Source organism: Bos indicus, chromosome 10 (genome assembly GCF_029378745.1).
Source record: "Bos indicus isolate NIAB-ARS_2022 breed Sahiwal x Tharparkar chromosome 10, NIAB-ARS_B.indTharparkar_mat_pri_1.0, whole genome shotgun sequence".
In the NCBI taxonomy this organism is placed as follows: Eukaryota; Metazoa; Chordata; class Mammalia; order Artiodactyla; family Bovidae; genus Bos; species Bos indicus.
Window position 1 is genome coordinate 6,854,528 of NC_091769.1, and position 15,421 is coordinate 6,869,948.

Sequence of the window (15,421 nt, forward strand, 5' to 3'; positions counted from 1 at the left end):
CACACTAGGAGATTATTTTTAATCACTTTTAGATTTCAAGATCTTAGAAATCTTTAGATCCGGGTATGTACATACTTTTTCTGTAGGCTACTAGGAGTTAAGAACACCTATATTTATCATGAGATTAGAGGTAGAAGAAATATTTCTCCCAAAGAGGCCCTACTTTAAATGGATTATTTGTTTAAGAAGAATGTTAAGGATTTTATTCTGCTAAAAAAACAAAGAGAGTTCTGTTTAAAAGAACTTCAGTGCCATTTAGCTCTTTTGTTGAAAAAATATGCAGGTAATTGTGTTTCTATTTGGGAGAGTATTCCTAAATTAGTTATTTCAAATGTCTGAAAAATGAGAAGCTGTTTTTGATTTGTCTTTTGATGCAAAAGAAACCAGATTCCACAAATATAAACTGATAGGAAGTAACTTAAGTTTGAAACAGTGTACGGTAAATGCATTTAACATCGTCTTGCTAGATAGATGAAGCAACAGAATTCCTATTATAGCTACCACTGCATCTATGGAAAAGTTTTCAGTCTTTTGTCCTCATTTACTTCCTTAAGAGGGCTTGAAAACATCCAACAGAGAAACAAACAGGATGTATTCACAGCTGCGCTCCTAGGAAATTAACAAAACTAATAAAGTACCGAATTACTATATTAGCCATGTCTTCAAAGCCTCACCAAGGAATCTTTATCCATTACGGTATATTCCTTGAAGTAATAATAGTAAGGTTACAAAGAAAGGTGACACCAGTAAAATCTCAGTGTATAAATTTTATCTTAAAATATGCAGTAGCAATGTTACTACAGGGGCAGTGGCTTGGGCCTTTGTGACCACACTCATATTTCAGATATAAAGATGCTCCATTTACTGTTTCCAGTTTCAACTCTATATCAAAAATAAGTGTAACGCTAGGGACCATTAATTGGATGACATGAATAAACATTTGCCCAAATTTCTACCTTATCAGGTTCAAAATCTGATATACTAGAAAATAATGTTAAATTCACCCTTAAAAACAAGAAGGGTGAATTTTAGCCTAAGCGTAATTTCAGGAATTGTGTCCTTGGTTTTTTGCACCTTGAGTTGAAAATGGTAAGCTGACATAAACAGCATCTTCATAGCAAATGAACTATAAAAAGACTGGAGATAAAACACATTTGGAGGTGATGGCACTCCAGTTCTTACCTTTTCTTTCACTTCACATTTCAATCACTCAGTATGCCATTTTAGAAGGCTAGCTCTAAAGAAAATTGTCCTTTGATGGCACAACAAAAGTGTAATGAACAAGTCTCAGAAGGGCTCAAACAGAGTTTGAACCTCTTTTTCTTATCTATGTGAAAGGAATACAACTAAGCTTACTGTTACAGGGTCATAAAGGGATCTGCTGGACACAGTTATTTATTAATAACAAATTAACAGTATACTGTTAACCCAAAAGAAAAATGGTCAAGGATATGAATAGTCAATTCACTGAAAAATGCAAATAGTCAACGAGCAAAAATAACACTTCTAGTCTATCACATTGGCAAATATTAACTAAATTATAATATTCAGTGTCAGGAGAGGAAAACAAAACTGACCCGGGAGTGTAGCTAGTTCAACTTCTCTAATGGACAGTCTGGCAATAAGAATAAAAAAGCTTAGGCGTGTGCATGGCCTCTGTCCTAAAACTTCTTCTAGAAATATATTCTAAGAAAATAATTGGATAAATGTACCAAGATGTATATATAAAGAAGGTGTATATACAGGGAGGCCTAGGTAGCACTATTTATTAAATAATAGAGACTAACTGAAAATAAATGTTCAATATTAGGTGGTAAATCTAACATGCATATTCATACAACAGACAAGGAGATCTAGACCTATATTTACTGATGGGAAGATGGGTCCAATTACAGGTGTTTAAAAATAAAACAAAACAAAAAATGCTAGTTTTTATACAAAACAGTATATATAGAATTATCTACATTGGTAGGAAAAAACTATTACTGAAGTATGTAATTTTACTTAATATACATATATATGAAAAAAGGATATGTATAAAAATATTAATAGTGATCTATTATTTTAGACTATGTTCTAGTTCAGCTAAATTAGCACTTATCAGCATAAAAGTAATTAGCGATTTTATTTTATATAATAAAAAAGGGAGGGGTGAAATAGAGAATTACCACAACAGTAAAGTTACTAAGGACGAAAGTGGGCAAAAGCTTTACATAGACTTTTTTTTGGCAATGGTAATTCTCATCATACATTAACCTGTAGATGTACTACCCACCCTTTGATTTTCTCTCTTTTCTTTCCAACTAAGGATGCTTTTTATTTTCCTTTGGTCTGTGAGTTGCCACCTTTACATGGTAACTGTGTTATGAAAATAAATGTGGCCAAAAAAATCCATTTGGGAATGTAATTCTTTCCTACTTTCTATACCCTTTCATTTAGAGCTACTTCATTTCCAACACCTGTCCAAAAGATTCATGTGTTACTACTAATTTCCTAGTGCTGTGCTTAGTCGCTCAGGCATGTCCAACTCTTTGTGACCCTATGGACTGTAGCCTGCTAGGCTCCTGTCCATGGGGATTCTCCAGGCAAGAGTACTGGAGTGGGTTGCCATGCACTCCTTCAGGCAGATTCTTTACCAGCTGAGCTACCAGGGAAGCCCAATTTCCTAAGAGAGTCATATATTTTATTTGAAGTTATTTTCAGGGGCAATCTCAGTTTTACCTTTAATTATCCTCTTTAAGCAGGACTATGACCATTACATATCAACAAGAACAAAGTGATCATGAGCCAGTATTTGTATGTAGATGGCATAGCCAAATTAATCAATAGTTAACTGCCAAGTCTGCTAATGACAACAAATACGTTAGCAAGACAGTAAATACTTAGAGACCTCAATGCTATTGCTCTTAATTTCCCCTTCGGGCATATAAAAGAGCAGAATAATCAAAAGCTTTAAAAACAAAACCAGATCAATCATGAGCATTGTACATCAGGAAAAAATACTAGAAAGATTTTTCTCAACTGAGTTATACAAGAAATTAGGTGAAGAAGTAAGCTACATTTGGAAGTTTTGTAAAAATCTGGGCACCTGCTCCTCGACATTTCACTTGTATCCGAAATGTTTTATATATTCTATAACTAAGGTCCAGATCTGGGTTCTGAAGCCCTAATTCTCAGGCACCTATAGACAGTTCAAATTCTTTTCTTGCTCTCATTACATTTTCTTTAATTTATAGCCTGTATATTTCTATATTTTAAGAGAAAATAGTGACCAGTAATGATGTCTTTTAAAGAGTCTGTTATTTTATTATTTCAATGCAAGGTGAAGCTTAGCAAATAAACCAGTCTCCCGGTATTATCCAGTTTGGTCACTCATTTATTGTAAAATAAAAGTCACTATTTTAAAAGCATGCATAAATGAATTAGCCGGAGGTGAGAAATACTGTAATAAATCTGGCTAAGGGTAATTTCTGATGAGAAACTGATATATCTCTTTCCCAAAAATGTTCGAGAAAAAAGCTACAAAAGTCAGAAAAGAAATCTGAGTCATAAACAATTTTCTTCTTTATTACATAGTTGAAAACTAATGTAAATTTTATTCATACACCTGGTTTAAACTGATTTTTAAAAATCATTTACTGGAAAACTGAGAGAAAAAAATAATTCAGATAATTTTGATTAGCTCAAAGAAATAATATGACAATGATAAAAGCTCATTTATTGAGCACTTCCTACATGCTAGGTTCCAGCTCTAACACAGTCCTAGCTAGATGACAGAAGCAAAGCACAGAGGAGTTAGAAAAGCTGTCAAATATTATGTAGGAAACCAGATTTAAACGTGGTCATTTTGAGTAGAGTTCAGGTTCTTAACATGTGATGACATATCACAAACAAAATGCCATCACCATAAAAATACAAGGTTGAATGGCAAGTATGTAAAGATTAAAAAAATTTTTTTAACCTAATGCTGATGCAAAAATATCCTTCTGTTGGTACTTTTGATTTTATTATGAGGGCAGAGATGGCACGCATCCAAATCCCTATCCTAAATTCTTAAATGATGCTGATACTAAATAATTTAAAATCAATTTCCATAGATTTATCATATGGACAGGAATACTCATTTCCAAGGGTAATTTACCTAAGGAAAATACAACCAGTTCAACAAAACTTAGAATGGTAATGAGACAAATTTTATTTTAAAAGTTATTTCCCTGTTGAATATATTATGAGATATTTTAAATTATATTGGAAGTGAGACTTGAAACCCACTTTGATGCTATAACATATCCTATAGACCATGTCCACAAAAGTTGCTGAATGCTGTCTGAAGAAACAGATATCACAGCATAGTTAAAAACCAGATACCTTCTACTCGCTTCAGTTCAATTTGAAATCTTTCAGGAGTACCTCCTATATGGTGAAATTCCAAGCTATTCAACAACAGAGGATACAAAGGGCACATGCATGCCTGACAGAGAAACTATTTAGCAGATAAGGAAGGCTTGTTTAATGCTTGATGTTACTATTTAAAATTCAAACCAAAACAAGTGGCCTAATCAAAAGACTTCTAGGAACTGGGAAAGCAGGCTGAAACATAGCACAGACAGACTCGAGTCCACTCTATACGTTCATACAGTACCTGGGAGCTGAATCTGTGAACACCGTCAGAGGCACTGACTAGATCAATGGAAGACATGGAGGAAGAGCGACTATAGGGCTACCAGAGACAGACAAAGAAAAAACCAAGTAATCAGAACAAAGGCGCAACAGAGCATTCAGTACCAACTTCCAAACACAAGATAAAGAAAGAGAGAACAAAGCACTATATGAAACAGGCTCAGCAGCGAGGGCTGACTTCATGCACCTATTATGTGTAATGCTCCAAAATCCTTCTATAAAGAATGCAGGCTGCCAAAAATACAAAATGGTATCACTTAACCCCAGAGAAAAAAGATTTAATATTGCTGGCCACGTTTCTGGTTAACTGTTTTGGACAAGCCATTCCCTATCCCCCACCCTTCTTTTCCCTTAAATAAAAATGGAAGAACATTACAGTCAGAAGAAGATTTCTAACAGTTTTTGGAGGATGTCTATGGAAGAAAACATGTAATACCAAACAAAAAAAATCTCATTACTTAAATTCAGAAAAATGAAGAAAACTTATGTAACAGGGTAGTTTCATCAACAGTGAAGAATACAGTATATACTTTCAGTAAACTCTGGCATTAGCTTACCTTTTGGACAAATCTATGAGTCCCCACAGAAGAAAAGGCATCTCCAGATGGCATTGAAGTAGACCAATGTAACCTGACCTTTTCACTCTGCGACTAAGAAAGCACATAATTTTAAATAGGAAGGTTACAAAGTGTATTTTGCAACTTAAGAGTGGACAGTGTAACATTTAATTACTTAACAGTTTCAGTTCAGTCAGTTCAGTCGCTCATTCAGTGTGTCCGACTCTTTGCCACCCCATGAATCGCAGCACGCCAGGTCTCCCTGTCCATCACCAACTCCGGGAGTTCACTCAGACTCACGTCTATTGAGTCAGTGATGCCATCCAGCCATCTCATCCTCTGTCGTCCCCTTCTCCTCCTGCCCTCAATCTAGTATTTATAAATATTTGAATTATGAAGCTACTTCTAAAGACACAAGTCTTGCCAAATCTTGACACTTGATGTATCCTGATTTTCTTTCAGATTCCAAAGATACTAACCTTAGACCAAGGATATGGATAGCCCCTTGAATATTTCTTTTTTCAAAGGCTAAAGAAGTTTTCATTGATTCTCTTCAATTCCAACTCAACCACCATACTGATATTCAGTAGAGGAGCATTTTAAGCCAGAAGGGATGATCTGAATCATCCTGTCCAAGCACTTGTTTCAAAGATTAGAAAACCAAGGCCCAGAGGATTTAGGCAATAAGTGTTGAGCTACATAGTTAGTGGCAAAACTCAAGACTAACTTGTCTTGATCTCTTGAAAAGTTCAAAACTCTTCCCCAAATAACCCAGATTAAAACAAAAGGAAAAACACAGTGAAGGGGAAAAAACTAACCAAAAAAAACCTCAACACCAAAAAAAAAAGCACCCAAATACAAGGATGCTATTTCAGATGCTACATTTTTGGCACCCAAAATGAGAACTCACTTAGGAACTGGAAGTTTTAGAGTTCTGCATGTTAAAAAACGGGAAATGAGATCTATAAAATGAACATGAAAAGCAAACAGCCACTGTTGCAGATGACTTACCTTGGGTAGACAGATCAGTAAATGGGCACTATCAACTTAAAACGATGCACAACATGAGAGCTGTGAGCCAAGCTTCACTTGGGGAAAATGAGGACCACAGCCTAGGAAGGAGCATGGCAGACAGCTCTGAGACACTGCTCCAAAGAGGCAGTGAGGGAAGGTCAGCATATTTATGATTTTGGTGAAGGGGGAGTATATGTAATCAAATGCATTTTTGCATATGTCAGCTAGTCACCAGTAGCAGAAATCACCATGAAGGAGTTCAGTGAACTGGGCTCATAAAATCACGTCCTAAAGATATCTATCTGAAGGCCTATTCTGCCAATTTCCCCAGAGCACGGAGTGCCTCATTCCTCCTCTCCAACCTGTACTCTGTTTAGGGAGTGCTGAAGGACAGCAGTTGCAGCAGCACCTGTGATTTAATCCATATAGAGGCAGGCGGCAAGTGCCCATCTGCAGGTGACAGCATAATAGCCTTCACTGCCTTTAAAATCAAAAGGAATAAACAAGCCAATTTTTTATGCAAGTTAATTTAGGATATACAACTGACACACATGACTTATTTCTAAGATGCTTATAGTCTTGAGAATAACTAAAATTCAAGCATAAGTACCATCTAGTGGTTAAGTTCAGTTCAGTTCAGTTAGTCATATCTGGCTCTTTGCAATCCCATGGACGGCAGCACACCAGGCCTCCCAGTCCATCACCGACTGCCAGAGCTGGCTCAAATTCATGTCCATTGAGTCGGTGATGCCATCCAACCATCCCATCCTCTGTCATCCCCTTCTCCTCCTGCCTTCAGGTAGCCAAAGTATTGGAGTTTCAGCTTCAGCATCAGTCCTTCCAATGAACATTCAGGACTGATTTCCTTTAGGATGGACTGGTTGGATCTCCTTGCAGTCCAAGGGACTCGCAAGAGTCTTCTTCAACACCACAGCTCAAAAGCATCAGTTCTTCAGCACTCAGCTTTCTTTATGGTTCAACTCTCACATCTGTACATGACTTCTGGATAAACCACAGCTTTGATTAGACAGACCTTGCTGGCAAAGCAATGTCTCTGCTTTTTAATATGCTATCTAGGTTGGTCATAACTTTTCTTCCAAGGAGTAAGTGTCTTTAATTTCATGGCTGCAGTCACCATCTGCAGTGATTTTGGAGCCCAAGAAAAGAAAGTCTGTCACTGTTTCCATTGGTTCCCCATCTATTTGCCATGAAATGATGTGACCAGATATCATGATCTTAGTTTTCTGAATGTTGAGTTTTAAGCCAGCTTTTTCACTCTCCTCTTTCACTTTCATCAAGAGGCTCTTTAGTTCCTCTTTCCTTTCCATCACAAGGGTGGTGTCATCTGCATACCTAAGGTTACTGATATTTCTCCTGGCAATCTTGATTCCAGCTTGTGCTTCCTCCAGCCCAGCGTTTCTCATGATGTACTCTGCATATAAGTTAAATAAGCAGGGTGACAATACACAGCCTTGACGTACTCCTTTCCCGATTTGGAATCAGTCCGTTGTTTCATGTCTAGTCCTAAGTGTTGCTTCTTGACCTGCATACAGATTTTTTAGGAGGCAGGTAAGGTGGTCTGGTAAACCCATCCCTTGAAGAATTTTCCAGTTTGCTGTGATTCACACAGTCAAAGGTTTTAGCGTAGTCAGTGAAGCAGAAGTAGATGTTTTTCTGGAACTCTCTTGCTTTTTCTATGATCAAACGGATGTTGGCAATTTGATCTCCTGTTCCTCTGCCTTTTCTAAATCCAGCTTGAACATCTGGAAGTTCTCAGTTCACATACTCTTGAAGCCTGGCTTGGATAATTTTGACCATTACTTTCCTAGCATGTGAGATGAGTGCAATTGTGCGGTAGTTTGAGCATTCTTTGGCATTGCCTTTCTTTGGGATTGGAATGAAAACGGACCTTTTCCAGTCCTGTGGCCACTGCTGAGTTTTCCAAACTTGCTGGCATATTGAGTGTAGCACTTTCACAGCATCATCTTTTAGGATTTGAAATAGCTCAACTGGAATTCCATCACTTCCACTAGCCTTGTTTGTAGTAATGCTTCCTAAGACCCACTTGAATTAGCATTCCAGGATGTCTGGTTCTAGGTGAGTGATCACACCATCATGGTTATCTGGGTGATAGAGATGTTTTTTGTATAGTTCTGTGTATTTTTGCCACCTCTTCTTAATACCTTCTGCTTCTGTTAGGTCCATACCATTTCTGTCCTTTATTGTGCCCATCCTTGCATGAAATGTTCCCTTGGTTATCTCTAACTTTCTTGAAGAGATCTCTAGTCATTCCCAATCTATTGTTTTCCTCTATTTCTTTGCACCAGTCACTTAGGAAGGCTTTCTTATCTCTCCTTGCTATTCTTTGGAACTCTGCATTCAGATGGATATATCTTTCCTTTTCTCCTTTGCGTTTTGTGTCTCTTCTTTTCTCAGCTATTTGTAAGGCCTCCTCAGACAACTATTTTTCCTTTTTGCATTTCTTTTTCTTGGGGATGGTTTTCATCACAGCCTCCTGTACAATGTTAGGAACCTAGTGGTAATATATGGTACCATCTAGTGGTAAAACATGGTAACTGCACTGTTGCAGAATTAAGGTAAAGTGAAAAAGTGAAAGAAAGTGCTAGTTGCTCAAAAGTGTCTGACTCTTAGGGACCCCATGTACTGTAGCTCACCAGGCTCCTCCATCCATGGAATTCTCCAGACAAGAATACTGGAATGGGTAGCCACTCCCTTCTCCAGGGGATTTTCCCAACCTGGGGATTGAACCTGGGTCTCCTGCACTGCAGGCATATTCTTTACCATCTGAGTCACAGGGAAGCCTCTAAAGAAGGTGAAGACCCAAATTAATCTTGAAACTGAGTTGAAGGATTTAAGAAATACTTCCCTTCAATTTCCCAGAAAGGCTTGGTATAATTGCTGTGAATTTAATGATGATAAAACACTAAGCATGTAAAGTTTAAAAATAAAATAAAATTTAAAATTAAAAAAAAAAAAAAAACACTAAGCAAAGTTAAAAGTGAGGAAGTAATTATGGTGAAGGTAGTGAAAGCAATAAATGAGTTAACAATAAAAACTGAATGGTACTAACATAGAAGAAAAATAAATTCTTGGTCATCTTCCTTTCAAATTCATATAGTATTTGGTGATGAAGAGAAATTCAAAGAGACTGTTTTAACTCAGAGCAAATATATGTTTTTTTATTAATAGAATGATAATAAAATTGGATAATGATAATAGAATTATAATAAAATTGGCTGAGAGAAATATCAATAATCTCAGATATGCAGATGACACCACCCTTACGGCAGAAAGTGAAGAACTAAAGAGCCTCTTGATGAAAGTGAAAGAGGAGAGTGAAATAGCTGGCTTAAAATTCAACATTCAGAAATCTAAGATCATGGCATCCAGTCCCATCATTTCATGGCAAATAGATGGGGAAAAAATGCAAAGAGTGACAGACTTTATTTTTGGGGGGCTCCAAAATCACTGCAGATGCTGACTTCAGCCATGAAATTTAAAGAAGCTTTCTCCTTGGAAGAAAAGCTAGGACCAACCTAGACAGGATATTAAAAAGCAGAGATATTACTTTGCCAACAAAGGTCCATCTAGTTAAAGTTATAGTTTTTCCAGTAGTCATGTATGGATGTGAGAGTTGGACTATAAAGAAGGCTGAGTGCCAAAGAATTGATGCTTTAGAACTGTGGTGCTGGAGAAGACTCTTGGGAGTTCCTTGGACTGCAAGGAGATCCAACCAGGCCATCCTAAAGGAAATCAGTCCTGAATATTTATTCATTGAAGGACTGCTGCTGAAACTGAAACTCCAATACTTTGGCCACCTGATGTGAAGTGACTCATTGGAAAAGACCCTTATGCTGGGAAAGACTGAAGGCGGGAGACAAGGGGATGACAGAAGATAAGGTGATTGGATGGCATCACTGACTCAATGGACTTGAGTTTGAGTAAGCTCCAGGAGATGGTGATGGACAGGGAAGCCTGGTGTGCTGCGTCCATGGGGTCGCAAAGAGTCTGACACAACTAAATGGCTGGACTGAACTGAAAATTGGATACTTCAAAGAGAACAGGCAGAATATTTCCATTCAATTTCATGTTATTTATGCATGCTTCGTTTCAACAATTATTAGTCTTCTTTCTATTGCTTGAAAATTGATCAATGAAAAAAGTGACTTATAAAGGTGCTTCTATATTTGTAGACTCAATGTAGTTCATTTCTTAGGTTATTAGGATCATGATTTCAAATTCTATTTATATGAAATATACATCAAGGATTTAAAAAAATTTTTTTAATTTACATACCTGTTCTTCTATTTTATCTTGTCTGTCAAGAGCAGCTTCAACAGCATCAAAGAACTCCTCTTCATTAATCAAACTGTTTGGGCCTTCCTATTTAGACACATGGAGAGGGAGAAAAAAGCAGCTGATTCAAGAAAACAGAAAACAGTGATAGTCCTGGCATTAACTCTCGGAGAAAATTTAGAAGTGAGCCGTCAAACATTTTGGAACCAGTTAGTACACTAAGGTAATACACAAAGATGAACAACATATGTTCTATGCAAAACCACTAGTGTTACAATTAATTCATTCACTTGGTACTCAAATACTTACTATATATTCACCAAGACTGTGTTAGGGCAAATATAGTTAGCAGGGGGTTAATGAACTATGGCCAATATGCTCTATACAAAATCACTGGTGTTACAATTAATTCACTCATTTGGTGAGTGAATTCACTCAAATACTTACTATATATTCACCAAGACTGTGTTAGGGCAGATACAGTTTAACAGGGTTGGTGAACTACATGGCCAATTCTAGTCCACTGTCTACTTTCAGAATGGCCTTTAAGCTCAGCATTTCATTTTTAAGTGGTTGAGAAACAAGAGAGTAACATTTCAAAGAATTCCTGGTGGTCCAGTGGTTAGGACTCTGCACTCTCCCTCACGAAGGTCCGAGTTCAATCTCTGGTTGGGAAAGTAAGACCCCACAAGTGGAGCGGTGTGCCCCCAAGCCCAAATCATGACATGGGAATTGTATGAAATTAGGGCTTTACTGGGACATAATCACGCCCATTCATTCATAGACTGTCCGTGTCGGCTTTCATGCTACAGTGGCAGAGTTGAGTACCTGTGACATGAGTACTTGTCAGAAACCATATAGAATTGCAGGGAGGTTTTAAGTACAAAGTTGCAGAAGGTCTATAGCCGATGAAAAGTACCAACAGGGTTTCTGAAGGGGATCTTCCTAAGTAAAGACAATTACGTCATAGAGAAAAAAGTTGAACTAATGCTTGAAAGCCTGCTTAGAACAGTAAAGCAGTGGCTCCCAATCACTTGAGGAACTGCCTGGGGAACTTATTAAAATGAAAAGTCCCAGGCCCCAATTCACAGAAGTTACTTTTTAGTAGGTCTTGGGTAGAGCCAGGAATATGCATGTTAATAAGTCCTCCTAGTAGTTGTAATGCAAGTAGAACCTCAGCTGCATCACAAGATAAAAATACAAAGAATAACAGCAAAAAGGAAACAAGCAAGGTATGTACAAGCAAGGTGTCTTGCGGTGATAAAACACATTTAAGTGGACTGAACAACAAGTAGACTACAAGCGGAACAACAGCGCTATTGGGGTCCAGAGGAGGCTACCTCATGGTTCTTAATGGCATATTGAGTATTTTGAATTAAATTTACATAAGAAATGGCTGATGCAAGAGGAACACTCTGACACTCCAATCTCCCTGAAAACAGGAAACAAATCTCATGTGAAACGTGCATTCCCTGCATCCAGAGGTTGCTTTGTTGTTGCTGTTTAGCTGCTAAGTCGTGTGACTTCCGATCGCATGGATTATAGCCCGCCAGGCTCCTTTGTCCATGGAATTTTCCAGGCAAGGATATTGGAGTACGTTGCCATTTCTTCCTCCAGGGGACCTTTCTGACCCAGGGATCAAGCCCTGGTGGATTCTTTACTACTGAGCCACCATCCGAGGCCCTATCATCCTATCAATTCCTCAAAATTTTATTGTTTCTTTGTTGAATGAGCATAAAAGCTGAATGCTTTGGCCTCTTTTTAGGTCCCATTTCTGTGAGACTCCGCCATGCAGATGAATTAAAATTTGTTTTTCTCTTGTTAATCTGTCTCATGTCAATTTTATTATTAGTCCAGGCACAAGAACTCAAGGAGGGTAGAGGGGGGAATATTCCTCTCCCCAGCAGCTTCATATTATGGTTAAACTGAAGGCTGAAAAGGCAGGCTTGGGTTTAAGTTTCCTAAATTTTTAAATATACAAAATAAGACAAATGAACTATTGTGGGTCTGTCTGGAATCTTCCCAATTAAGACTGAAAATTCCAAGTCACCACAACTCCATTAAAAAGTCTGTAGTAACTCATCTCTACCCTGCCACAGCCTGGGGCCCCACAAGAAGAGCAGGAGGAACTGTGCTCTAGCGCTTCTGTTATTTGGCACAGGCATATCAGAAATCCTGATTCAGTGCAACAGTTCTAGAGGGTCATGAAAGTCACTTCAAAACCCCCCTGAACTTTTTAATTTAACTACAACACACATAAAAGTGCACATCTCAATGAATTACCAAAATATCTGTTTGGCACGTGGATTATTCTGAGCTAGCTAAAAACAAACAAAGGCCTGAAAGATTCAGGAAGAAATTCTGATTTTCCCCTCTCATGATCTAAAAAAGTTTTAGACAAAGTTTCTGTGCCGAGAACACAGCAATCACTAGAGAGATCTGCACGGAATGTGGGCTAGATGTTATGAGGGAAACTCAGCAGGATCTGCAGACCAGAGCCTGCAGTGTGCCACATTTTCTGCGTGGCCCAGCAAACAATGGTTTACCAAACATCTGCTTTTCCCTCTTCATGTGAATTACCTTACCCGTCTTTTAAGTTCCAAACCACTATGTCCCCATCTTTTGTCTTTAGCTGAAGATGCTATTTAAGGTGAGAATTTCGGCCATTTTGGGGAGTTACTCAGTTTCCCTGGATTTTTCCCACATAGACATATCATTAAACCTTGATTTTCTCCTGTTCATCTGTCCTGTGTCAATTTAATTTTTTAGATGAGCCAGAAAAAACAAAGAAAGGTAGAGGAAGATTTATCCCTCCCTAACATAACCATCTAATGACCAGCTATATCATGAAAGAGAGTCCTGCAAGACGCCCTTTATAAAGCCAAAACATTTCAGACACTCAAATGTCAACAGAATCATTTTGGTCTCTGTTGATGTTACAAAACCATAAAATACCAAAAATCTATTCTGAACTCAAATGTTTTCTAATGATTTTTAAATTCCACTGATCATAACCACATCTATACTTTACGAAGTTCTAATGCTCATTCAATCTATTCAAGAGTCAGAGTCTCAGGAGTCTACCAATTGGGAACTACAGTGCTAAAAATCTGAGAAAGAACTGGAATAAATTTTCCTTTATTAAAATACTTAAGTTCTCACAGCAAAAAAAAAAAAATTGTAAAAATGTAAGGTGACAGATGTTGTGATCATGTTACAGCATATATGTATACTGAAAGTTGCTCAGTCATGTCCAACTCTCTGCGACCCCATGGACTATACACTCCATGGAATTCTTCAGGCCAGAATACTGGCGTAGGTAGCTTTTCCTTCTCCAGGGATCGAACCTAGGTCTCCCACACTGCAGGCAGATTCTTTACCAGCTGATCCACAAGGGAAGCCCAAGAATACTGGAGTGGGTAGCCTATCCCTTCTCCAGCGGATATTCCTGAGCCAGGAATTGAACCAGAGTCTCCTGCATTGCAGGTGGATTCTTTACCAACGGAGCTATCAATTCAGTTCAGTTCACTTGCTCAGTCATGTCCAACTCTTTGCGACCCCATGAATCACAGCACGCCAGGCCTCCCTGTCCATCACCAACTCTCGGAGTTTACCCAAACTCATGTCCATTGAGTCAGTGATGCCATCCAGCCATCTCATCCTCTGCCGTCCCCTTCTTCTCCTGTCCCAAATCCCTCCCAGCATCAGGGTCTTTTCCAGTGAGTCAACTTTTCACATGAGGTGGCCAAAGTACTGCAGTTTCAGCTTCAGCTTCAGTCCTTCCAATGAACACCTAGGACTGATCTCCTTTAGGATGGACTGGTTGGATCTCCTTGCAGTCCAAGGGACTCTCAAGAGTCTTCTCCAACACCAGAGTTCAAAAGCATCAATTCTTTGGTGCTCAGCTTTCTTCACAGTCCAACTCTCACATCCATACATGACCACTGGAAAAACCATAGCCTTGACCAGATGGACCTTTGTTGGCAAAGTAATGTCACTGCTTTTTAATATGCTATCTAGGTTGGTCATAACTTTCCTTCCAAGGAGTAAGCGTCTTTTAATTTCATGGCTGCAATCACCATCTGCAGTGATGGAAGCCCATATATGTATGTATGTATGTATGTATGTATGTGTGTGTGTGTACCAAAGCATTACATCGTACACCTTAAACTTACACAATGTTATATGTTAATTATATTTCAACTAAGTTGTAAATAAATAAATGTCCTCTGAAGTAAAAACAAAAAACTTATCTATCTCATTAAGCTTGCCAAAGGAAAGAGCTATTTATTGCTAAGTCTATGGGACACTGCAGAGTCTTTATCTTACTTGCCCTATTAGCAGAGTTTCTTATGCTAATGATCTTCATTGGTGCCCTCATCCTCCTCAGTTCAGTCAGTTCAGCTGCACAATTGTGTCTGACTTTGTGACCCTATGGATTGTAGCACCCCAGGCCTCCCTGTCCATCACCAACTCCCGGAGCTTGCTCAAACTCATGTCCATCAAATCGGTGATGCCATCCAACCATCTCATCCTCTGTCATCCCCTTCTCCTCCCGCCTTCAATCTTTCCCAGCATCAGAGTCTTTTCTGAGTCAGTTCTTCACATCAGGTGGCCAAAGTATTGGAGCTTCAGGTTCAGCATCAGTCCTTCCAATGAATATTCAGGACTGATTTCCTTTAGGATGGACTGGTTGGATCTCCTTGTAGTCCAAGGGACTCTTAGAAGTCTTCTCCAACACCACAGTTCAAAAGCATCAATTCTCTAGCACTCAGCTTTCTTTATAGTCCAACTCTCACATCCATACATGACTAGTGGAAAAACCATAGCTTTGACTAGATGGACCTTTGTTG

General features: G+C 38.4%; 1 protein-coding gene across 8 annotated transcripts in view; it reads right to left on the reverse strand.

Moving 5' to 3' along the window:
- Positions 1-15,421, reverse strand: part of CERT1 (ceramide transporter 1) — a 141,541-nt gene that overhangs the window by 25,859 nt on the left and 100,261 nt on the right. For 7 of the 8 annotated variants that reach the window (XR_011568711.1, XR_011568709.1, XR_011568710.1 and 4 more), the window contains 3 exons: positions 10,569-10,655; positions 5,238-5,330; positions 4,643-4,720 (listed from right to left, as the gene is read on the reverse strand). Coding sequence is in view for 5 of the 8 variants with exons in the window: in XM_070796852.1 (XP_070652953.1) it covers positions 4,643-4,720; positions 5,238-5,330; positions 10,569-10,655 (258 nt within the window). In the remaining 3 variants the exon portion in view is untranslated. The remainder of the gene's footprint in view (positions 1-4,642; positions 4,721-5,237; positions 5,331-10,568; positions 10,656-15,421) is intronic. The other variant, XM_019968064.2, reaches the window with a different exon arrangement.